Genomic DNA, 25,802 nt, shown 5'->3' with positions numbered 1-25,802 from the left:
TTGACTGGATTATTTTCTTTGTTGTTGTTGAGTCTCATCAGCTCTTTGCAGATTTTTGTGATCAGTCCTTTATCATTAGTGTTGGGTGCAAAAATGTTCTCCCAGTTGGTGGGGTTTCTCTTTGTTTTTGTTATTGTCTCTTTTGCTGTGCAAAAGCTCTTTAATTTGATATAGTCCCAGCTGTTTATCTTTGCCTTCACTATCACTGCTTTGGGTGATGTGTCTGTAAAGATGTCTTTGATGTGCAAATCACGTAGTGTTTTGCCTATATTTCCTTCTATATATTTTATGGTTTCAGGTCTTATGTCTAGTTCTTTAATCCATTTTGAGTTGATTTTTGTGTATGGTGTGTTCCATGTATTCTTAACTGACCTCATGTCCTTCCGAGATTATTTTTTTTAAACTGTTTTAAGCAGAGGAGATAGCATCAGTTTTCTACATAAACTGCTTTTATTACTATTTAGCACCACTAGGTTTTCTAAAAAACACTCCAAATACTGCCCTCTTGTGATATTTCAGTAAAAGCAATACTTACCTTTTTGAATTTCTTAAAATTCTTAAGTTGACCATAATCTTTGTTTACACTGGATACACTGCTGGAGTTAGAGTTACTAACCACCAGAGATCTAAATTCAGTCAGTAATACCTTCTTTGGAAGCATCTCATCATCCTCTTGAAGATTGTCATTATTCTTAAGTGGGGTTAAGATGGACAGTTAAGAAGAAATAAGAAGGAAAGGAAAATTACTTGTCACTTAAGGGTCTATAGAAAGAAATCAAATACTTGAAAAAATAGTAAAAAAGGTTAATTTCTGGTACCTGAACTTCATATTTGGAATCAAATCAGACATATTTCAAAACCAGGAAATTATTCAAGTCCTCTCTAACTTTAGAAGCAATTATTACATATTCATCTATGGAGAAGCAAGAGAATTCCACATATTCATCTATGGAGAGCAGGGAATAACACTCAGTTTCTCTCCATACTCTTTTTTTATTATATCATGGTTATAATATGATTTATCTACTTCCAGAAGAGTCACAATAGTGGAATAGACCAATAATATAAACATTTTAATCCTAAGAATATAATAATAAAATGTTGAAATCTTTGTAAAAATTAAATAAAAATTTCCTCACAGATAATTCTTCTTTAGCTGACCATAATGATTCTTCCTTGATCTCACCTTTCTTCCCAATTTCACTTTCTTCCTAAAGAAAAAAATATTGGCATAGGAGTTATAAAATGATAGCTTTCTGAAAACCTCAAGATAGTCTTGAATAAGTTATTTGACTTTCAATATCTTTCCTAAAGACATATGAATTGAGAATAGAAATATATATATAGAAAAAGACATTGTAGTGTAAATTTTATGAGCAAAGACTAGAAGCAATCTAAGTTAATATAAATTATACATTAAGGAATATTTAAAAATGAGGGTCATAAAGTAAATAAATAAAAAATGCTTTTAAAATTGCATCAGCAGTCGATTCCAAGTTTGCAAAATATGATTTAAAAAAGATAGCAGAATATTAACCATGATTATCTGCAGATGGCAGATTTTTATATATATATGATTATGCAGATATAGATTATCCACAAATAGTTACTATGTTTTCATGTTTCTACATAATCATGTAGAAACATATTATATTACAGTCAACTATAAAAGTACTTTAATAGGATGCCATCTTAAGTTTAGAGTTAAATTTTTAATCACCCTAATTTAGGAAGAAAAAAGTTAATCATTCAATACATTTATCTGCAATAAACTGAAGACTGCCTTCTGCAGAATCATGCTATCCTTCACTTCATATACCGAGACCATGCTCTAGATAAAAGTATGTTGCATGGATGACTTCCTAATATTTTCATTAAAAACTAGACCTCCCTGGTGGTGCAAGGGGTTAAGATGAAGCCTGTGAAGCTGTCTGCAGCCTCTGCAGCAGGAGTTCGATCCCCAGCTGGCCAAGGAGCAACCCACATGGTGCAACCTCTCCTGACTCGCTTCACTGCAGTGTACTCCCCTCAGCAGTGGACTTTGGTCAATTTGCCTGTTTTGTCCCCCACTCTGTCTCTGGTGAATCCTCTCACCCCCAGCAACTCTGGCTTGTACCCGAGCTCTTGTATGCATAAATAAATAAATATTTAAAAAAATAAAAACTATAATGCTTTTGGATACGTAGAGGACATGTGGTTTTACATCAGATTTTCTTTCAATAATTCTAATAAAAAATTCACATTTTATTTTAAAGGTTACAAAGAGCAGAAAACAAAATATACCTAGTGCATAATTGGGGGCTAAAGAGAATTAATGTTTCTATTTCTCAAAAGTAAGATTAAAAATTCACATTTCAAGGGCCTCCCCTGGTGGTGCAGCCGTTGAGCGCTGGGCTGCGAAGCTGCCTACAGCCTCTGCAGCGCCAGTTTGATCCCCAGCCACCGGCAAGGGTCCTACATGGCGCGCAGACCTCTCCTGCCATGCCCACTGCTCCCCTCAGCAGTGTATTTCGTCCGTCTGCCTGTTCTGTTCCCTGCTCTGGCTCTGGTGAATTCTCTCACCCTCCACGCTTTTGACTGTACTCAGTACTTGTATAAATACACAAATAAATCTTTAAAAAAAACAATCACATTTCAAGCCCACCATTGACCTTTTTACTTAGTCTGAGCACTTTATCATCCACTGGAAAGTTTTATCGCAATCTGAACATTTTTACTTCCCTGCATCTTCTTATCCTACTCTATTTCCTCAAACTTGCTCATCCTCTTGAGCAAGTTGTTATTTCTTATCTCAGAGAATTGTACTACATCCTACATTGGTATTATCTTATACTCTTTCCTCTCTCTCATATTGGGTTTTTCACCAAAACCTGAAGAGTTTAGCTCCTACGGGTCTACTGAATTTTTTCTCTCTGACAGTCTTTCATGGTAGCATGTCCAATCCCTACAATAACTGAATGAATGAATGACACTCTGAGAAAGCTGACAAAAGGAATGGCCCAAAGGACAGGATAGGCCTGTGTTTCTGTCCCAGTTGTCAAACTCTAACTTAATGACATTCCAAGTCACCTAACACCTACTGTCAGTTTCCTAATTGGCTCAATGGACATAGAACTCAGGGTGGCTCTAACGAAATGATGCTATTCAGTTAGTGGCAGCTACGACTATAGAGTTTTGGAAGATGCTAAAGTTTTAAGAGGAGGAAGCCTTAATTTAAGATAGGAGAGTAGAATGGGGGTGAGGAAAGATATTCTGTAGACACTCTGGATACTGTTGAGAAACATGTTAACAAGGATGGCAAGTCATATATGCATTTTATGAAGACTTGGGAGGTTAAAAGTAAGGCCAAGGGTCTCCCTGGCGATGCAAGGGGTTAAGATCCAACTTATGAAGCTGTCCGCAGCCACTGCAGCACAAGTTCGATCCCCCTCCAGGGAGCAGCCCATATGGCGCAGCAGACCTCTCCTGACTCCTGCTGCTCCCCTCAGCAGTGTACTTCGGTCAATCTGCCTGTTCTGTTCCTCACTCTGTCTCTGGTGAATCCTCTCACCCCCCACCTCTGGCCTGTACCCCAGCTCTTGTATACATAAATAAATAAATCTTAAAAAAAAAAAAAAGTAAGGCCAAGACTGAGGGACAAATGTAATTTTTATAAGGATGAACTCTTAGCAGGAATATCTAGCTAATATTTCAGTTCACAGAAAATCCTGTAGAGATGTTATAACCTATATTTAAATTCCTAAGTAGAAAAATGGCATCTACCATAAACATATTTTAGGAATTGCCTTTCTGAAATACAGCCAAGGAATTCAAGGTCAAAAGAGTTATCACAATTTTACCTTCTTAAAATTGTAAATATTTTTATATAAAAGGATTAATTTTTTCCCCTGATAATCTCTTTTGCAGCTAGAAAAAAATAAGTATAATCCATGAAGATCCACTAGAACTTTTAGACAATTCTTAAAATGATAATAATGAAAGACTTAAAAATAACCTCACATTGTCTGAGTAAGGCTGACAAATTGTATCATATCAATTTCCTGTAGTGATCTTAGACAGTAGAAACTCAAGACATTACAATTAGGACAACTTGGGTGAAGTGTGTATATGGTATCACTATGTAAAATTTCTTACAACTGCATGAAAATCAACAATTATCTCAGAATAAAAAGTTTAAATAATTATTTTACATTGAAAATAAAAATATTTTTGTAACAAATTTTTCAATATAAAAAGTTTGGTGCTAGAATAAAGTAATTTAACTTTTGGAATATCCAAAAGTTTGTGATACCACAAACTACAATTCACTCTTGGAAAGTCTACTGCAACGTAATTATTTTGTGCTGTATTTTTATGCAGAATTCAGAATCAGAGGAATAAGGTTAGAAGAAATTATACTATAGAATTATAAAACATAATAAAATAATCCTATTCCCTGATACCATTATTTAGACTATAAAACTTAGCTGTTAAAATTGTTAAAAACAGCAAAAAAGGAATGCTTAAATACTTATAATGAGGGAAATTTCTGGGAAGAAAATTAGAGTACTGAACCAGGATCTTTGGGGGTTTAGTGTAGTTGCCATAGTTGTTAAAAGTTTACCATATGATTCTGATGCCATATGATTTACCATATGATTCTGGTCCACAGGAGGGCACTTAGGGCTCTCATAAGAATTAAGAAACAAGTTCCTCATATGAAAATGACAAAATATAGGCTAAATAGACATATATTTTGTTTTTTTCAATAGTACTTATAGATTTAGGTAGTGCTTAATACACACTATATTTTCAACAAACCCTTATATGGAATCACTATACTCTCCAATCACTTAATCTTTATCCTTTTTCTTGGTCTTGTTTATAGGAGGGCTGACAATAAGCACGAACAAGAATGGACCTATGTGGAGGTCAGAATATTAAATTTTGACTTCGTAAGGTCTATGTACTCACCTAATAAACTAGTTTACGGATAGCAGCACGTTACTGATCCATAAAATAGGAAAGGACTTTTATGACCAAATTATGCACATTTTGTCTTAAAAATTGATCTAGTAGCTACTTTGCCTTAGTAACTCTCACCTTTCCATGCCTGTTTACTCTATTAAGGGCTCTCCTATACTTACCATCATGGCCAAATGCCTGCTGAAATAGCAATAGCCTAATCTAGAAATCTGTTAAAGCAGAAATGAGTAACAGTTTTATTTGTTGTCATTATTATATACAGCCATGTGTCATTTAAATTAATGATGGGGCCTCCCCTGGGCGCAGCAGTTGAGCGCTGAGCTGTGAAACTGCCCGCAGCCTCTGCAGCACCGGTTCAATCCCCGGCCACCAGCGAGGGTCCCACATGGCGCAACAGACCTCTTCTGCTGGCCCGCTGCTCCCCTCAGCAGTGTATTTTGTCAGTCTGCCTGTTCTGTTTCCCGCTCTGGCTCTAATTAATTCTCTCACCCTCCCGTGCTTCTGACTGTACCCAGTGCTTGCATAAATAAATCTTTAAAAATTAATTAATTAATTAATTAATGACGGGGATACATTCTGAGAAAAGCATTGTTAGGTGACTTCCTCTTTCTGTGACTGCAACGCTAACAGTGGTTTTGTATGCTATGAGGCAACTATGAATAAAACAACACAATATTAAATCGAACAGAAGGAAAAATGATGCTATCAAGAGACACAGTAAACATGAGATGAGGCTGCTGCTGGTGTAAAACACTCCCAAGTAGTTATGGCTGTGACATCACTAGACAATAGGAATATTGAGACCACCACGGCATATGCAGTCAGATACTGACTGAAACATCATTATGACTGTACTATCAAAGAAAATCACTGAATTTTTTAACATTAACCTTATATATCAACAAATTCTTATACCTGTTACTTACAGATATTTTGTTATTTTCCAGTGTTGCTTCATCATTAAAAGTGCCATTTGTTTTTATATCCAATCTTGGTCTTTTTTTAATATTGGCATTTTCCTCTTGTTTTTGAACATTCACTTGAATTTCTAATTCTGGTTTCATGTTCTTGAATAACTGTTTTAATACTTCATCCTCTATGTCTAAATCATCCCTATCTCTTCTTTTTTCTGATCTTAGCTTTTCAGTAGATAGAGATTTACTGGCAGAATTTTTCACAGAGGATTCAACATCTATCTCTGTAAATAAGTTATCTGAGTTTATGTCCACTGGCTCTTTCTGATATAAATGCTGTTCCTTATTATTCCATACTGAGGGTGTTATAGGTTGTGTTTGTTCTAAGAGAGAACAAGACATTTCTATTCTTGCTAATTTAGATGAAGAATTTCTTTGATTTTCTTCTTCCCTTTCCCTTAGATTTAAAAAAAGGAGAAAACAGAAAATAAGAAAATGAACATAGCTAAATTGTTCAATTTGGCAATATCCACCCTTCTCCCATTTAATTTGTAATATTCTTGTTTCTATTAATTAGCAATATCATTGGCAATCAACATGTAAGCATTTGAAAACAGTACATAATTTTTATACACTTTACTGTTTTGACAGGACTGATCAAACAATATGGCAATTGCTATCTTTCTGGAATTAGCAATGGAAGTGGAATAGCAGTGGAAGTAGCAATAGTTGATAATGTAATAGCTGACAAAGTAATATGGAAGAAAAAGTAAAAAAACACAAAGAACTTGTTGCTAAAATATAAAGGAACTGTTGCTTACTAAATGAATTTAGGGAATACGTGAACAGGGGAAAATTACCCTAAGATACAAATTGATAGGATGAGAACTGGATTTAAGAAAGTAAGAATGGTTAAACCCAAAATACAGTAGAGATTATACACTACAAGCAATGCAAGAATATATGAACAACAGTTTTCTATATAATAATGTATCATTCAGTCAATGAGTACTGAATATTCATTTAAGTAGTACTTAGACATAGAGAGGACACAAAACTGGGTGTCTTCTTTCCAGGAATTTACTGGATTCATGTTGAATGGAAATAGCCAAGGTGATATTTTTATAATAATAATTATCATCATCACCATCTAATACCATTCCTTCAAGGGGTTTTGTAATAACTTCAGAGTTTGAAACAGCAACATAAACAGGTTTAAATGGAGGGATATATAAGACACTAAATTAAAAATCAACACTATTATTTTGGAGAGGCAGAGAGGAAATAGTCAAAGATTATGATAAAGTAAAGTACTAAGAAATATACATACATTCAGTGAGAGAAAAGTTTTTAGATTCATTAAATACATTTAGATACATTCATTGGGATAGCAGCAGGAAATCCCAGTGGAAAAACAAAAGTGACGCATAAAGAAGTTAGGGTCCAATATATTGATCATGTGCAATAAAATCATGTAACCCTGAAGGTAGAATACACAGAATATAAAAGGTAGGAAGGAGGAAAAGAAGTCCTCAAAGGGGTCAGTGGGGAAGTCAGAGAGGCAAAAGACACAGGATAAAACCACTACCACAAAAGCAAAAGAAATCATGAGGAGAGGAAAAGCTCAGGTGTTCAGTGCTACCAAAAGGCAGTAGATTTTGCAAATTTGTCAAAAGTAAATTTTAATGATGTCATTTCAAGATGACATATTGATAGTTAAGTTCATGAAGAAATGCAAACAATAACAATGATCTCTTTTTTTTTTTAGAAGTTTGACATTGATTGTAGAACACAAAAATGCAGCAGGCTGAGGAAGAAACCAAGTCAGGGAAGACTTTGATAAAAATCTTGTCCTAAAAGTAGGACAGAGGTTTTGAGTACAGAAGAAAGGACCTAGGACAGCTATTGAAGGTGCTAGATATTGAAACAATAATTGATGGTGCATAGTCTAGACGAAATAAAAGTTGACCTAGGAAACAGACTGAAAAACTCAGGTATGGAAAAGTTCTTTAACAGAAGAGTGGTAAATCAAAGAACAGATAAGCTGAGGTATCGAAGAAAAAAGGTGAGGGAGGATCTCTCTATGACTTCAGTGAATATGGATGTTTAGATATTTTAATAGGGAATGGGGTCAAAGGGCCATGGCTTTCACAGCTACAGAGTATAATTATTAAAAATGTACCTTTTTTTGGTGGATGGCTGAAAGTAGTTTTTGATTGAGTTGGTCTGCTGATGTTGAGAAGCCCGACCTTGACTTTTATTCACACCTGATAATTTAGTAGGTGAAAGCTGATAATCAGGGGTTTTCACCCTAAGCATAGAATTTGATACATTATTATTACTGGAGCCTATTTTGGGAGGTTCCTTCACAGTAGATGCCTCTTGTGAAAGCAATCTGAACTTTTGTTCCATTTTGGTTATTTTGGTATCTTTTGGTCTTTCACTCAAATCCATACTGTAGAAGAAAAGCAAGCAAGGTAAACAATCAGTTTATAACATTTGTATCTGTAAAGAAAGTCTCTTAACGAGTATACTAATATTGTTTTAGAACAAATTTAACTTCGAGATAATAATTAAGTCAATATATTTTACTATCCCAATAAAGTAGCACCTGTGTAATCAAAGCTCCCTGAAGATGGATGCCTGGATGAAGATGGATGATACCTTTCTCTTCTGTACTGTCTGTAGCATGTATCAGGCATGCTCACAGAACTACCAGACACACATGGAGTATCAAGTTAGCATCCTTTTATAAAATTAATTCTAGGTCTTTTTTGATGTGTTTAAAATTATTTCCATGTAAAAAGATGAGTAAAAAGTGAAAAATCCAAAAAAAGTATAAACTCCCATCTTTCTAGTATCACATATAATAGGATATTAATCATTTTAGATGAATTGATAAGGTTATATTCCAGCCAAATGACAGTGTCTACATTACAAAAAAATTCTGTATTACCAGAAAAATATTTTAAAAACACACATACACACAGTTCTACAATGTATGGCTGAATGTATACTGCTTTTCCTATTATGTCACACACGAAAAATAAAGCTGTAGTTCAAATGACTTTCAAAACATTCAGTTGCTTTTTAAAAAGTTGTATCTGGTCTCAATATACATATAGTAAAAATGTAAATATGGCCTAATGCAAAGACAATATAAGCGACTTTCAATATGAACAGATTATTATGGAATATTTAAAATAAAGTACACAGTCTTCAATGAAAAATAGCATAAAACACAAAAGAGGTATCCCTGCTCTCCAAAAAAAAAAAAAAAAAAAATCAAAAAACAGAAACTCCACATGAAAAAATATTAACTATTACCTATTTAGATATCCAAGTAGACACATATAAAGTGTTTCCAAAATTATGATTCAAATACAGGCAACATCACATAATACCAACAAATTTATTTCAAACTCTCTGGTCCTTTACAGAACATTTGCTGACCCTTGCCCTAAAATATTGTTTTCCTTGTAATTGTCTCATGTTCTAACTCTAAGAGATGACCTGATAATGGCCTGATTTTACTTCATGAATACACTATTGATAGAACAACAACAATCTGCTATCAAACTATTGTTTGTACCAAATGAACAATAGTTTGTTTACCATGTATCTGCTTGCTCTGATTCTGTGTCAGCTATATATGTTTTAATATTCATTGGGTCACTTGTCTCATTGACTGAAAAGTCTTGGGAAATGCTTGGCCCTGGAGTTGTCTTCAATTCTGAAATCACACAAATGAAAAGATGCTTATATAAATTAAATCATTTTGAGCTATAGCAAATCTTTCATGGTAACCCATTGAATAAAACAAAGAAACAAAATTAAAATGAGCTTAAATTCTAACTCAAATTATACTTTAAATCAGCAGACCAAAAAATTACATTTCTTCCCTACACAAAGTATATCTATTGTCCTGTCAACATCAATAAAAATCAATGTGAGTTTCATTTTTCTAAGGAATATACTGTTTGAAAAGAAGACATATACAAAAATCATTTCAGACATAAATTTTTGGGCTACTCCAGAAAAGCACATTGATTGCTTCATCATCTTATTTATTAGAATAGCAGCTTAATTTAGGTGCCACTCTTCTGACATAGTTTTCTTGAACCTCCCACACTGAACTAAGTGTCCTTCATCTTAGCTTCTGTACTACCCTTGACATTGCTCTATTAACTTTCAACACCCTTATCACCAGCTGTGTGATCTTTGTTAAGTAATTTAACTTTTCTATGCTTTAGTTTTCTCATCTGTAGAATGAGAATAATTATAATACTTTCCTCACAAGTTGTTCTGAGAACAAAATGAACTGATATATAAATAGCACTAAGAAAAATGCTTAGAACATAGTAAGTACTATGCAAATGTTAGCTGTTATTATCATCACTTTGCACTGTACTTGTTTACTTGTTACTTTCCTTAGGAGACTTGGAATCTCCTTGAGTATAGAGATTAAAGGTCTTGTTCATTGCTGTATCTGGACACTAGAGCAATGTTTGGTATATGGTGGATATAAATAAGCTAATGGATTTAAATTGTTAACGGAAAATTTTTAAAAGCTGACATTTATTGAGTAGCTAGGCTAAATAATCACTGTTAGGACCTCATGAACAGCACATGCTTAAGAATGTTTATTACTGATTCCAAATTCAGGCACTTAAATGTTTTCTGTCATTCTCTTTAACAACCTCCTTAAAAGCTCACTGGCATTTCCTTAAAAACATGCATATCTATTGATACAATTTATTTTAGCTTGCACAGACTTATAGGAAACATAATTATAAATGCATATAGAATCTAATGACCCAAAACAACTTTAGTTTGTCAACAATAAGATTATTTACAACTTTCTAACTAAAAAAAACCATGAGGGCAGGGATTTAGTCTGACCCGTTCATTTCTTTATTCCAAATGTTTAAACAAAAGCTTAATAAATACTTGTTGAAATAAATAAATGAGTATGGAGGAAGAGGGAAGAAAAGGGGAAAAGGGACAGTAGGAAATATGCATTCACTGTTACCCCAAATTGTGCAGACAGTTAGATATGTATGACTTGGAACCCATATAACTACCTGTGAATGCCAAAAATGCTACTACTAATTATAACTCCATCCTTATGACCTGTTTCTACATGAAATAATAAAACAAAAAAGATACTAACTGGTTTAGTGGTCAGAAAACTCAAATTTTAGGATTGGCTTGGCCATAAATTGTGGAGATTTGGCTTTTCTCCTTGAGATCTCTTACCTTTTAATATAAAGACATGAAATAATCTGTAATTTCCCTGATATCAGGGCATTCAAAACTTAGTAACAGCCTATAATCAATCTAGTGGCTGAAAGAGGCATGGAAACAATTAATTATATTTCAAAGTAAGAAGAAAGTCTAACTGAAATGCAAGAAAATAAATAATAAAAGGTATAGGGATATAGAAAACAATTCTGACTTGGAGAGTTTTATTTTTTAGTTTTTTTTTTAAACAACCATGTTTATTTTTTCACAATATAAGATTTCTCTGCTCAGTTGTGGTCATCATACCATCAAAGCACCCGGAGTCCTCCGCCATAGTGTACACAGTGGAGGAAAGTAGATATAACTAGTGAATAAATCATCTTATCAAATAATAAATACAAGCCTGACAAAACATATCAGATATCTATTATCTCTCATCATTTCTCACACCCTCATCATTTCTCAAAACCTTACATATATACCATCAGCAATGTAGTATGTCCTAACTTAAAAGTCATTCTGAATCACAATACTTGCTATGTGATTTTTGTCTAATTTCTTAACCTTTCTGTACCCCAGTTCTCACAATCTATAAAACGCAAATATCACCCATCTAATTAAACTGGATTATTTTAGAGACTAAATTTTTTTTTTTAATTTTATCTTTTTTTTTTTAAAGATTTATTTATTTATTTATTTATACAAGCACTGGGTACAGTCAGAAGCGCGGGAGGGTGAGAGAATTCACCAGAGCCAGAGCGGGGAGCAGAGCAGGCAGAAGGACCGAAGCACACTGCCAAGGGGAGCAGCGGGCGGCAGGAGAGGTCTGCGCACCATGTGGGACCCTCCTCCGGTGGCCGGGGAGCAGCGGGGGATCGAACCAGCGCTGCAGAGGCCGCGGGCAGCTTCGCAACCCAGCACTCAACCGCTGCGCCACCGGGGAGGCCCTAGAGACTAAATTTTGATGATGATTATAATATGCATCCTCATCCGCCCAAAAAAGTAGGAATTACTTCTTGTTCCTCCACAAAAATGTTCTGCTAGATCTAGTTTCAAATTATATCCTGAAATCTGTTCTCTTTTCTGCATATTCACTAATATCACCCAGACCAAGGCACCAGGCTCTTTTTCACCTGGACCTCCACAACAGCTTTCTACTCCTCTCTCCACTTTCATTTTGAATCTAGAATTCATTCTACTCACATTGTGATCAGTGTTTTCTTCCTGGAATTCCCTGCTATCCAGATAATCCATGGCTAACTTTCTAGTCACTTAGGATGCATAAGGCTCAAATGCATGAGTCCTTACTTTACCATTTACCTAAAATAGCCAGTTCCCAGTGACTATCACATCACCTTGTTTTTGTTTACGCTTTGTATTTAGCCCTGACTGAACTGATCAGATGTCCTTGTTTGCCTGTTGTCTGAACCCTGACCTTAAAAACATAAGCTTCATAATAATAGATCTCTTGTTTACCCTATCCATCAATGTGTCTTTAGATCTTAGAATAGCGCTCAGTAGTGAGATTCACAAATATTTATTAAATGAATAAATAGCTCAGTTTGTTAAAAGATGGTGAAAGGAGTCATCCCTAGAAGTGTAGAGTAAGGTGCATATACTTTATTTTCAACTTACACAATGAAGCTGCTAAAGAATTAATGTTTTCATTACCTGTACTGGGAAGGGCCTGAGGATCACAGTAATTCTTTGTTGTCATGAAAATAACTGCCAATCCAATTTCTGCTTCAGGAATAGGTCTAAGACCCTGCCTATTAGAAAGAAATAGTTTAGTATGACAAGAGAGTAAAACTAACTTTTTTAAGGTGCTGTCAAAAGGAATTTATCTTTTTTTCCCTAAGAAGATATTACAGTTTTAGTATGGAGAGACTTTTAAATACAAAAAGAGTACAAGGGTACTCATTGGGGCAATGTTCATTGGGAAAATCCACTACATTTTAGTAACTCAATCATCTCACTTTGTAAAATAAAGATCCAGAGTAAAAGATATAGATCCAATTCTAAAATTCTATCATTTTCAGATAAGAAGAAAATATAACAGCCAGATGAAGCAATAAAATAACCTGTATAGGCAAATCTATGATTACTAAGATAAAACAATAGAGAAAAGAGGGGAGCGTGGGAAGGAGGAAGAAAAGCATAAGAACTATATATAAGCTATAGCTATTATAATTTTAAGTTTGTTAAATCAAACCATTTTACCAATTTACAAATATTAGGAAATCTTCTGATGAAGTTATCTTCTGTTATTCTGTAATGTGAATGACTGGTTTATAAAACAAAGACAACTGAATAATGCTATAGAGAAACTACACTTTCAGATTTAAGAAAGTGTCATAAAACTCCTTTTAATGTTTATTGTAGAACTCTTTAAAGTGGTTGTAGTAATTCAAAAGGCATTTTTTGAATGCTTAACATTTATTTCACTGCATGTACTGGGTTGAAATAAACAGTTCAACTATACATTTATAATTATAATGATTTATACTAAAATTATTTTTAAAAGTATTATAATTAATACTTATATTTCAGGCGACTCAAAATTGCTATTACCCTACTAACTTTTTTAAACCTTAAATTTAATATACTATGTAAACTGGCTATAGATTGGCTATATAAAATAAAAACACTTTATAAAAAATTCAATAACAACGTCATACAAAAACTACATCATACTAAATAAGGAAATATTGGAAGCATTCCTTTTAAAGTCAACAGTGAGATAAAATAGCTACTAACACTACTTCCATTGAACACTGTTGAATTAAGGCAATGTAGTAAATGTAGAAAGGGATAAACATATTAACAAATGAAACAGAATAAAGTCAAAGCCATTCCCATGCATGTACAGAACTTTGGTATACAAGAGAATCCCAGACATGAAATGAAAAACAAAACATCAAAATAATAGTAAAGAAATACTGTGCCTATTTTTTTGATCTATAAATAGAAAATGTTTTCTTAAATGGTAAAAGCATTGACAATGAAAGAAAAGGTAATTAACATTTAGTATAATAAAGAGTTTTCCATAAAAAAGATGAAATTTTGCCATTGAGACCATGTTGTCTTGAGAAGGAGAAACAAAAATAGCATACATTTCCCTCATGTGGAATATAAAGAAAAAACAAAAAGCATATAAATAAAACAAAAGCAAACCCTTAGATTCTGAAAACAGAATGAGTGACCAGAGGAGGTCAATTATTTGGTGGTGGATGGAGAATGAACATTTATTTGGTGGTGGGCATGGTATGAATTATGGAGTTGCTAAGGTAAGAAAATGTACATCTATGAACTTTTCAGGCAGATAAATATTGTATGTCCTACCTACTATTTGCTGGGTGAACAGATTTTAGTCAAAAGACTGCCAAGCCTGGCTATTTTTACAATACTTCTCGGCTTCAACACTGCTAAGATTATTAATACCAATGAAGAGTCTAAGAAAAAAATATTAATTTAGTTTTCACTCTCCTGCACCATAAACACTAAGCTATCTGACATCCCCCCTCATTATCCTTAACAGCACATATAAGAGGTGCACAAATTTTTATTGCCATTTTAATTGTTTCAGGCAATTTCATTTGAGTTTTTAACTTTCTCAACTGCTACATTTCTTTCTTTTAAAGAAAACCTTAAAATTACATATAAAATTATCTACTTGCATTTATTATGAATGAATAATTCTCTACCTTTGGAGCATATCCATAATTGAATGAATCCACTTTTTCTGAGGGTCGAGAAGTAAGGTTTGTGAGTTTGTTACTCCTACATCAACAACACAAGTTCCAGGAGTTGAAAAGAAACTATCTTCTTCTTCATTTTCTTCTGTTATCAATCTAGCATTTCCTCCTCCAAAAATAATGGCTGAACTTAGTTTTTTATGCTTCGAGAGAAAAAAAAGGAATGAAACTGCCAAAATTAATTTATTGAATACATTATATAATTTTAAGAATTTGACTTGTGAAGTAAAATAAAAGTAGAAATAACATAGAACTGGTTCTAGTTCTTGACAGGACAACCTAGACTTCCATTCAGCAGATCTGTAATTTGCCAGGTACTGCTGCAGTCCTGGCATGATTACCACATAGTTCTGTAACGAGGTTTACTCTCCTGATTTTTCTATGTACAACATAAACTACTAAAACCCTCATTTTGGAATACAGAAGACATTCAACAGCTGCTAACTAACTGAACAGCACAGAATTTAAACAGAAGTTTTCTGTCCCCATCACCCACCACTTACATGTTTATATAAGCTTAACTAATAGATATTATGAAATAGAATCACATATCATGAACAACAGGCAGGTTCTGATGCCTGGGTAGTTTACTGTACTTCACACTTCTACACAAAATCTCAAAAGGAAGTTCATTAATAACCACTGATGACAGTAATAATTTATCCTACATTGTGATGTTTTCTTTAGCACAATTTAGTTTATAATATTACCTGTTTGACATTTAGAAATATAAATGTTTTTCCTTTAAAGATTTGTCTTCTTTCCTTTCGTTTTGACAGATCAATATTTTTACTTCCAATAGTTGGTTCATCAATAGCTGGGTAAAAACTGTAAAAATATTTAAAATTTTCTAATTATATGCTACTTTGTAGCTACACAATTAAACTTGTAAATGGCACTGCTATGTAGACACAAGAAAGGCATAATTCTCAATGTCACTGAATGTTTTGAAAGAGTTTGATCTGTAACAAATGATTAAAAAAAAAACCTAAATTCTTTTTTCTAGAAATATGATAATGTGTGACACACAGAACAGCAGAACTTTTCTTTATTTTCTAATATATATTCCACAGATAGATACTCATAACAAGATACAATTCTGTATGAATCAATTACTTACAAAAGGTTGAGAGAATTGTTCCTAAAGAAGAGATGGCACCTTGTGTGTCCCTGGGAACTAATGTTCCAATTCTATAACTTACTACTTCAAGTATTTGTTATAAGTCTCTTTGAAGGAGCTCAAAATATTTTAAATTACTTAATTTTGTCACTCTAAATAAAATATCTAATGTGAGATTGAAAAACAATCTTCCAGCTCATTAACATACTGCTATAAAAACATTACCATCATCGACAGAAATGGGGAAATTAACAAAGAAATGAAATCAAGAGCTAATTCATTAATCCATAGTGTCAACTTTCTCTATTATCAGATCTCTTACTATAGCTATTCTTTAACTGACCAACCTTTCAGCATATCTACCACCTTATGAAATATTACTAATGTCTATGGATAAGAAGATTCAATATCATCAGGATGTCAGTTCTTCCCAATTTGATCTATAGACTAAATGCAACTGCAATAAAGCTCCCAGCTAGTTATTTTGTGGATACCTTCTCTAGAATGTCATATAGTTGGAATAATACAGTATGTAGCTTTTAAGAATGGCTTCTTTCACTTACTATGCCTTTAAGTTACTTCCATATCTTTTTATGGCTTGATATTTCATTGATTTTAGTGTTAAATTTAGCAGACTTTTAGCACGATTTGGTTTGAATTATCCAGTCAGCAACTGATTTGATTTTCATTTACTTTTAAAAGCAGACAAACATCAAATATATAATACAGGCCCTAAAACACCCTACATTGGGCAACACAGCTTATAAGGTAATAAAAAAAAGTCCAGGTGTATTCCTCCTCAACATACAGTAGATAATTATGAATCTTTCTAGATACTGCTGCAATTAGCAACACTTCTTTATAAAATTCTACTACGATGCTAGACAATGTACTCAAAATTTGGATAGACTATTACTTAAAATAACTAATACCTGCATTGAATACTTAAAGAATCAGTAGGAAAAATATTAGTCTCACTTTCCCAAAGGAGGTAAGCAACACTTAGAAGCCATGAGCTCCATGCTCAAGGCCACAGTGCTGTTAAAATATGGCCTGGAACTATTTGGCTCTGGAATGTGGTTGCTGCATCACACAATTCCAGGAACCCCACAGGCAAGTGTACTTTGTACTGTACCTCTGTACCACTGTCTTTCATTTTTTTCTTTAAATGCTGGCACATCGTGTAACATTTGTTTCACAGATAAGACAAACAAACAAAAAATATGGAGAACCTTTCAACTACAACAAAAAAACTTCATTAAACTGAACTATAATATCCTGAACTATACAACAACAAAAAACTTCATTAAACTGAAGTATAACTTAATGACTATCCTGAAATAGTCACTAAAGAGGAAATTAACCTAAATAAAATCAGTGCTATCATATATTGTTACATATCATATTACATTGAAAATACACAATATACCTTTCAATTTGTGGAGCCTGTTTCTTGGACTGAATTGCTTTAACATATTCAGTAAAATATTCCGGCTTAACTATTGGACGTCCGCAAATGAGCGCACATATTGTCTAAAAAGAGGAAAATATAGGTGAATACAAATATTTAAATGTAATTTTCTTTTTAAAAGAAAAGTTTTAAGTTATGGATTATAAAAGGGCTGTTTTACTGTGGTTTTTTCCCATCTGACTGATCTCTCTACATTTACAAAGAAGTTACAATCTATAAAAATAAAGTTAATATTTGGTTTCTGCTTAGTTTTAGTATACAGATCCTTATATGATCAATTATAAGAAGTCACTGATTATAATATTAAATTGAAAACTGCTTGAGGTGGGGTAGAATAGAACAACATAAAATAAAGTACGAGTCAGTTGAAGAATGTACTCCAAAAATGTTAAAACATGTATCTTAGAATTGAGGAAACACAACATGTGGTCCATAAAAGACAAATGTGAAGCGATAAGCGAGAGAGACAAGATCTTTTCTGCCTAATTGCCTTTTGAACATATTTCAACTATGGAATAAAGTCCTTTCAAGAAAGTAAATAAAGAAGTAACTACATGAGGGGCCTCCCCAGTGGCGCAGCGGTTGAGCGCTGGGTTGCGAAGCTGCCCACAGCCTCTGCAGCACTGGTTTGATTCCAGTTGCTCCCCAGCCACCGGAGGAGGGTCCCACATGGTGCGCAGACCAATCCTGCCGCCCATTGCTCCCCCCAGCAGTGTACTTCAGTCCTTCTGCCTGCTCTGCTCCCGGCTCTGGCTCTGGTGAATTCTCTCACCCTCCCGCGCTTCTGACTGTATCCAGTGCTTGTATAAATAAATAAATAAATCTTTAAAAAAATAAAAATAAAAATAAACTGTCTTAAAAAAATTAAAATTAAAATTTAAAAAAAGAAGTAACTATATGAGGTTGGGTAAAAGTTCAAAATAAGAACATATATGTAAGGCCTTCAAGGAAAAGTGAATTAAAAATCTACAAGCCTCAAAAAAGACATAGTGACAAAGCTTGAGAACAGAAAACACTAGCATTGGCAGTGAAAATGAAAACCAAGAAGACTCAACATAATTCTAAGAAATATTCCAAGTACAGAAATTTAAATTATTTTTTTTAAATGCTACAACAAAAACACAAAAATACAATTTTATGTGCTTTGGCAGGTTATGTGAAAAGCAATTTTAATCTGAATGGTTTACAAAGGTATGGGTTTGGCATATATATGTGGATGTGGCACATACACACACATACACATAGATATATACACACGCATATATCTACAACTAGCAGTTCTGATAGTTTTAAAGTAAATTACTTTAATGGGTAAATAAGCTTAAATATCCAGAACTTATTTCTTTTTTTTTTTAAGATTTATTTATTTATTTATTTATTCGTTTATTCGTTTATTTATTTATTTATACAAGCACTGGGTACAGTCAGAAGCGTGGGAGGGTGAGAGAATTCACCAGAGCCAGAGCAGGGAGCAGAGCAGGCAGAAGGACCGAAGTACACTGCTGAGGGGAGCAGCGGGCGGCAGGAGAGGTCTGCGCGCCATGTGGGACCCTCCTCCAGTGGCCAGGGAGCAGCCGGGGATCGAACCGGCGCTGCAGAGGCTGCGGGCAGCTTCGCAACCCAGCGCTCAACCGCTGCGCCAACGGGGAGGCCCCCAGAACTTATTTCAATGTAACAAGGCATTACCTACTTTAATGGTAACTTTAACTGATACCATGACAAGGTGCGTACATTCTTCTGTCCAATTATTTACATTAAGTCCTCCAAGCTGTAATATAGCTTGACTTAAGGCAGTTTTCCCAGAGACATCTAAACAAGAAGAACACGTGACCAAAGGCTCATACTCTACTCTGTAAATGAGAATAAGGTATATAAAGTTATGTCACCATAGTTATGGATTTAGCAACTTAGAGTACTTTAAACTTGAAACTCATGTCACATGGTGTTACTTTAAAATACTGTAACATTTATTTATTTAGTTTATTAAAATGCATCCCCACTGCCACCCCATTTATGGCATTTTCATGACCACATCTGTTCTGCAGCTTCTTTTTTTTGCCCAAACTGCATCACCTTTCCTGCTGGTGTCCAGCAATTTTGAATATACAGGCTCACATCTGGGGAAATCAACAGACCAACAGCAGAAAAGTTAATACCAAGTATTAACTTTAATATGTATGTATTATAAAACTTCCTGACTGATGAAGTGATCATTTCCTAAGTCTTGAGTTGCAATTAAGAAAAAAACGATGATCAAAGTTAACATTACTTTCACCTAGTTAGAATCAAACAAATGTAGCTCCTGTCAAGGTTCTCAGGACTAAGTAGCAGAGGAATTAGATGGTCTTCATTAATATCCTTGCCTTTTAGAATTTGATTAGTTCAAAAGTAAAGTTGTTTACTTTTAATATCAATTCCATTCCTACCTGAATTTACTTTCAAACACTCCAAAAGTAACTCTATCCCCTGTCTTTAAAGTGCGTGTAAGGCCATTCTGCATTTTTTCCTCATTAACAAAGGTACCATACTTGGAATTATCTTTTATTGTTAACACAGGAATTTCATCTGATTGACTCTGGAAAAAAAATAATAAAAGTATTTTATAACACAGTAAATACATTTCCTAATGGAAAAGGTTTCAAAAGCACATGTTGCTAACTTTTTGATTAGGCAATAAATAAGTGGTTAACTTCCCAGCACAATAAGTCATGGAGTCAATTGTTCTGGTTGCCTGAAAAGAATGATCACTCAATTAACAATTAATGGAAAATGTCTAAATTTCAGGATCATTCCCCTTAGAAAATACATTTTCTTTATTTTTGTAAGTCAGTGGAGGTTTTCTGCCCCTCAATTTCACATAGCAGATAATTAATATTTGTACAGTCTATATCATGCATAATTGATAACTTGGGAAGCTTTTTTTTTTTAACATCACGATCACATAATAAAAACTGATTTAATTAGAAAGACTGGAGTGGCTGACAATTTTAATTTTTCTTTAGGAATTTCAGCACTGTTTTTCTATACCTTTAAGAATGTGTAAATAAAACCTAAGTATCACTTAACAGATCCAGCATTTGCTGATATGCAGTCTTTGTTCAAAATAATGACTTTTCTTATTACCACTGGCACCATTACAGTTATTTGTATACATTTGTATTACTTTTATCATCAATGATTCTGATTAAAATTAACAAATGAACAAAATAAATTCAAAAGCATTTAAGAGGAGCTGTGCACAGCCAACCAACCAACAGCTGTATTCCCTGGTAAAACAAATCAATTCCCATTGTGACAACCTATGTTATAAGGGAAATACTTCTGTTCACAAGGCTATATAAAACTCTTTAGTGCAGGAGTCATAATGGTCTATTCACTGGTCTATTGCCAGGTTTAACATTGAGGTTGACACATAGTAAGCAGTAAGTGTTCAAGTGAATAAATACAAATATGTTATAATTCCTATGAGCTGGTAAATCACTAAAACGTTAAAAAAAATGAAGAAATTTAAAATTTCAACATAAACAAAACCATTGCTACCAAAATAAGTATTTAATCTTATTAACATTTTAAAAAACCAGACTTAAGAACTGGAAAGTCCTATGAACCCACTTACATATCCCTAAAATAATCTTTTTTATTTCAAACACCTGACTAATCTAGTGAAATAAAATCTGCAACCTACCAGGTTGTTGACCGAAAAATTTGCAGTTAACACAGCATGATCTCTACTGATTGACTTATCATCTTCAATTAGAATGTTACAGTTTTTTCTTCCAACTAAGTAATCAACACCAGTCAAAAGTCTGTATGGCTCTAAGAGAATTTAAAAAAGAAAAGACAGCAAATTGATACACACATGGATATAAATGTATATATGATAAGGGTATGACGAACATTTAGAGAAAATCTTTTTATTTAACTATTTAAATGTTAATAATGGATTTTTATAAATTTAACTTTTTTTCTAATAAGCCTCACTGGAGAACACATAAGGTTATCTAATGAGAGGTAAAATATTACCATTTTTCTAAAGTGAAAAGAATATTGAAAAGTCAATGATCACCCCAATTATCATTTTAATGCCTTACCAAACAAAATCACATTAGTCTATTTGGAACTTAGTCAATGAATTTTAAAAATGCATCAGAAATATGAATGTTAAAAAAACTGTCAAGAGAAATTTGAATATTATGGGTACTTCCTGTACCAGATGGTAAAATGACATAAAACTATAGGTTATTAAAAAGTATGGTATTGGGTCAGGAATAAAAAAGATCAATTCAGGAAAAGTGCAGAACAAATTCTAATGCATATTTTCATATCAAAGGTAGCATTTCACATCAATGGGTAAGGGCTATTTTGTAAAGAATATTGGAAATCATATATTGTTGGAATAGCACATAGATTGGAGACATGATTCCATTACAGGAATGGTGGAGTTGTTAGGGGGAAAAGGATGTCCCTTTTAAGTGCGCGGGTGAGGACCCACAGCCAGGCAACCTGTTCAATATCGGGGCTGCCCTAAAACAGAGTGATTAGAAAAGAAAATCCATACAAGCAGGAAAGAGTCGGGTAAGCCTTAACCAGGTTTGGGTTATATTTTAACATATCAGAGATTCTTAGAGTAGACTGTTAGGAAAAATGTTTATGGTTTTTGTTTGTTTTTAAGAGGAATGGTCCCATGGTTTCCATTTGATTCTGATTCAGTATCTCTCCCCAAAGTTAAGAATGCCAGCCATCGATGCTAGAAACATCTTTTTTTTTTTTTTTAAAAAAAAAAGATTTATTTATGCATACAAGATCTGGGGTACAGGCCGGAGGTGGGGTGTGTGTGTGTGAGAGGATTCACCAGAGATAGAGTGGGGAACAGAACAGGCAGATCTACTGAACTACACTGCTGAGGGGACAGCAGGCGAGACAGGAGAGGTCTGCTGCACCGTATGGGTTACTCCCTGACCTGGCATGGAACTCATGCTGCAGAGGCTGCGGATAGCTTCACAGGTTGCATCTTAACCCCTTGGGCCACCGGGGAGGCCCCTGAAGCATCTTTTTTCTGCGATCACTCTACGATAAGTCAGACAGTCACTGGCTCAAACTGATCTTCCAAAGTAACAGAATCCTCCTTGGCTAGTTTGCTCTACCTCTGCACTGCTCCGGGTCCACAGAGATACTCTGATCTTTGAGTCTCTATAGCACCCATTTCCCCTACCATTCGTTTAGCCTTCTCCATCCTCTCACACGGTCAATTTTGCCTCTAGATAGATCTTTTATGCCCCACGATAAAGTAAACTTCCTGCAGGGCACGCCTCAGTCATAGGCTACGGCCTTCTACCAACAGGGACTGACAACACTGGGCGGCCAATTAAAAGGAGATAACCACGTTCCACTGCCGGAAATGCAGAAAACAAAACAAAAATGCTACTTTGGGGGTGAGGTGGTGGGGGGTGTTCTGAGCCCAAAGTGGATAAACGCAGTGAAATCATTTCTCGTGGTTGCCATTTATCCAAGTCATCTCTGTGGCTGTTCACACAAACAGGCGGCGTCTGGAGACAGCCATCTGCTGCCGCTGTGCGGGCTAGCCCGCGATGCCTGATACTAAGTTTCCACAAGTTTAAGACCCCGGGTATCACAACTAGGGGTGGGCCACGGCTCTGCTGGGCAGGCCGCCACGCCCAGTTCGGTCTGGTCTCGCCCGCGCAGGGTCCCGAGCGGGCCGACCACTGGGAAAGGCACCCAGCGTCACAGCGACCCGACCGCCCACGCCCAGGAGGCGCCGCGCGCACGCGCCGGAAGCCCACGCGGTGCCCACGCTCTAGATCCTCGGCTTCCCACCCGGGTCCCACCGCCTCGCGGGCCGGGAAGGAAGGCGGCACCGGAAGGAGAGGAGAGGGACGAGACCGGACCGGAAGCATCGCCCCGCAGACCCTCGGACCGCGGCAGTTGCTCCCGAATATACGGTCTCCAGCCACCTCCCGCCAGCCCTTACCTGGGGCCGGGCCCGCGGTGGGGACGAGCTTCCACATGGGTCCGGAGCATGGGGTTCCGGGCCCACCAGCGGCTGCGTCAGCGGAGCTGATGGGCGTGCGCAGCCGCGAGGCCTGACTCTGCGCGGGCCCGCTATCGTGCGCGCTCCCGGGATGCGCGGCGCTCCCGGGATGGGCAGGAGTGCGAGACGGGCTCTCAGTCGCCACTTGGTGGTTATAAAAGGAACAGCGCGAGAGGCCTCCCTGATGGCGCAAGGGGTTAAGACGCAATTTATGAAGCTAATCCGCAGCCTCTGTAGCACGGGTTCGAGTCCCCGGCTAGGAAGCTACCCACATGGCGCAGCAGTTCTCTCCCGATTCGTCCGCTGCTCCCCTCAGCAGTGACTTTCAGTCAATCCGCCTGTTTTGTTCCCCACTCTTGTCTCTGGGGAATCCTCTCAACTCCCACATCTCTGGCCTGTACCCCAGTTCTTGTGTGCATAAATAAATAAATCTTCAAAAAAAAAAAAAAGGAACAGCACAATCTGTATTGATTGAAATGCGTTCTATTGATAAAAGTCTGTAGCCCATTTTGACGTGTTCAAGGAATACAAGATTATCTACTGTTTTTCTGATTGTGAATGGAAGCAGTAGTTTAAATGGACTCCAAAGCGAGGTAAGAAAACTTGCAAGTTAAAGACATAAAGTTACTATTATGCATTTACAATTTCTTAAACTACAGTCATTCCTTTGTATGGATATTAATGATGGTGATAATTATGGTGAAGATAAGGATTTCACCCCAACTCAAGTCACTGTTTTTACTCTTCGCCAAGCTTCAAATCAAGTTCTAACTTCTCAATTTCACAATGCTACACTTTCATCTAAGCCAGAGCTCAATAATGAAAAGTCTATTCTTTTCCATTTTCACTTGTTCCAAACTAGTTCAGGGTCTCCTTAATACTCCAGGAGCCTCCCAATCCTTTACCATCCACCTTCTACATTAATCCATTCTCCATTCTATGTACTACGAAGTAAATACTCAAGAGCACACTTCTGATGGTATAATTTCTGGTTTTCAAAAGCATTCTGCAATGAGAAGGGGAGAAATGTCACTTTAAAAGACTGGTTTAGCAAACTTTTATGAACATAGGTGTAAAATTCTAAAATAGAAAATTAGCAAACTGAATCAGGTGGTATATAAAAAGGATAATTATGACTAAGTGAGGTTTATTATAGAGTGAAAGGGTAGGTGTTAACTGGGGGGCGCTCAATGGAATTTGCCAGAATAATAGGAAAAAAAGGAGGAAAATCATATAATCATCTTGGTACTTTGCAGGAAATTCATTTGATAAAATACAACAGGCCATCATGATGAAAAAAAATTTTCTTGGAAAATTAAGGAACATCCTCGACCTGATAAAGGGCATCTGTTGAAAAAATTTTGTTTTTTTTCTTTATACTTAAGGTAAATTATTGAACGTTTCCCTCCTGACATGAAGAATGAAACAAGAACATAGATGTGCTTACTACTTGTATTACGTGGTATTAGATGCTTTAGTCATTGTAATAAAGGAGAAAGAGAAAAGGCGTGGAATAGGAAGAGTTCCACTGTAATGCATGAATAATGTAGTTGTGTACATCAAACCCCAAAAGAATCTATTGGCAAACAATTTGAAATAATAAGTGAATTTAATAAGGTCACTGGATACAATGTCCATATATGAAATGTGAGTGTATATTTCTACAAGAAATAGAAAATGACAGATAAAATAGTAACACCCTTATAGCTGTTAATTTGTAAATTTGTTTATTGTCTTCTTAACCCACTAGCACTTAAATTCTATGACAGTAAAGCCTACTGGTTGTTGCCATACCCTTTGTGCTCAGTGTCTGGCATATGTGTTTGTTAAATGCATTTATTGGTAAATAAAAACATTATATACTCTCTGACTAAAAAAAAAAATAACTTCTTATGTGTCTTTATTGTTTTGTCTTTAAATGGTAATATAGCAATATAGCAGTATAAACATATATATATATGTTTCATCTGTGCATTATTAGAATTAATTGAGGCAACAGGGATTAGTTGAATCAAATGAACTGTTCAACTATAACTTATTTTTTTAATTGACAGATAAAGAACACCAAACTGAGAAGTGTAAGACAACTTTATAGAATGAGAACAAATAAGCCTATGTAATGGGATCATGGGTTAGTCTTCCTTCCAGAACTCATTCAAGAAGCTAATTAATGATTGTACTTTGAAAATCCAAGTCTCAGTAATCATCTAAAATGTGTAAATTAGATGAAGTACTCAAACAGCAGAAATACATAAGAGCTAATATTCTACAGAAAGACATATCT

General features: G+C 35.2%; 1 protein-coding gene across 1 annotated transcript in view; it reads right to left on the bottom strand.

Annotated features, from left to right (window-relative positions):
• NBN (nibrin) overlaps positions 1-23,495 on the bottom strand; it is a gene marked incomplete at both ends in the record, with an annotated part of 31,897 nt that extends 8,402 nt beyond the window's left edge. Inside the window, 13 exons of the mRNA XM_084230236.1 lie at positions 536-691; positions 1,140-1,211; positions 5,892-6,336; positions 8,062-8,334; positions 9,495-9,612; positions 12,795-12,892; positions 14,828-15,021; positions 15,589-15,706; positions 17,428-17,531; positions 19,160-19,319; positions 19,896-20,044; positions 21,155-21,285; positions 23,459-23,495. Of these exons, the coding sequence (XP_084086362.1) occupies positions 536-691; positions 1,140-1,211; positions 5,892-6,336; positions 8,062-8,334; positions 9,495-9,612; positions 12,795-12,892; positions 14,828-15,021; positions 15,589-15,706; positions 17,428-17,531; positions 19,160-19,319; positions 19,896-20,044; positions 21,155-21,285; positions 23,459-23,495 (2,055 nt within the window). The remainder of the gene's footprint in view (positions 1-535; positions 692-1,139; positions 1,212-5,891; positions 6,337-8,061; positions 8,335-9,494; positions 9,613-12,794; positions 12,893-14,827; positions 15,022-15,588; positions 15,707-17,427; positions 17,532-19,159; positions 19,320-19,895; positions 20,045-21,154; positions 21,286-23,458) is intronic.
• Positions 23,496-25,802: the final 2,307 nt, after the last annotated feature.

The sequence above is a fragment of the Talpa europaea genome (genome assembly GCF_964194135.1).
Source record: "Talpa europaea genome assembly, chromosome: 3".
Lineage (NCBI taxonomy): Eukaryota > Metazoa > Chordata > Mammalia > Eulipotyphla > Talpidae > Talpa > Talpa europaea.
Note: the sequence above shows the minus strand (reverse complement) of the source record. Positions and strands in the feature narration are given on the sequence as shown.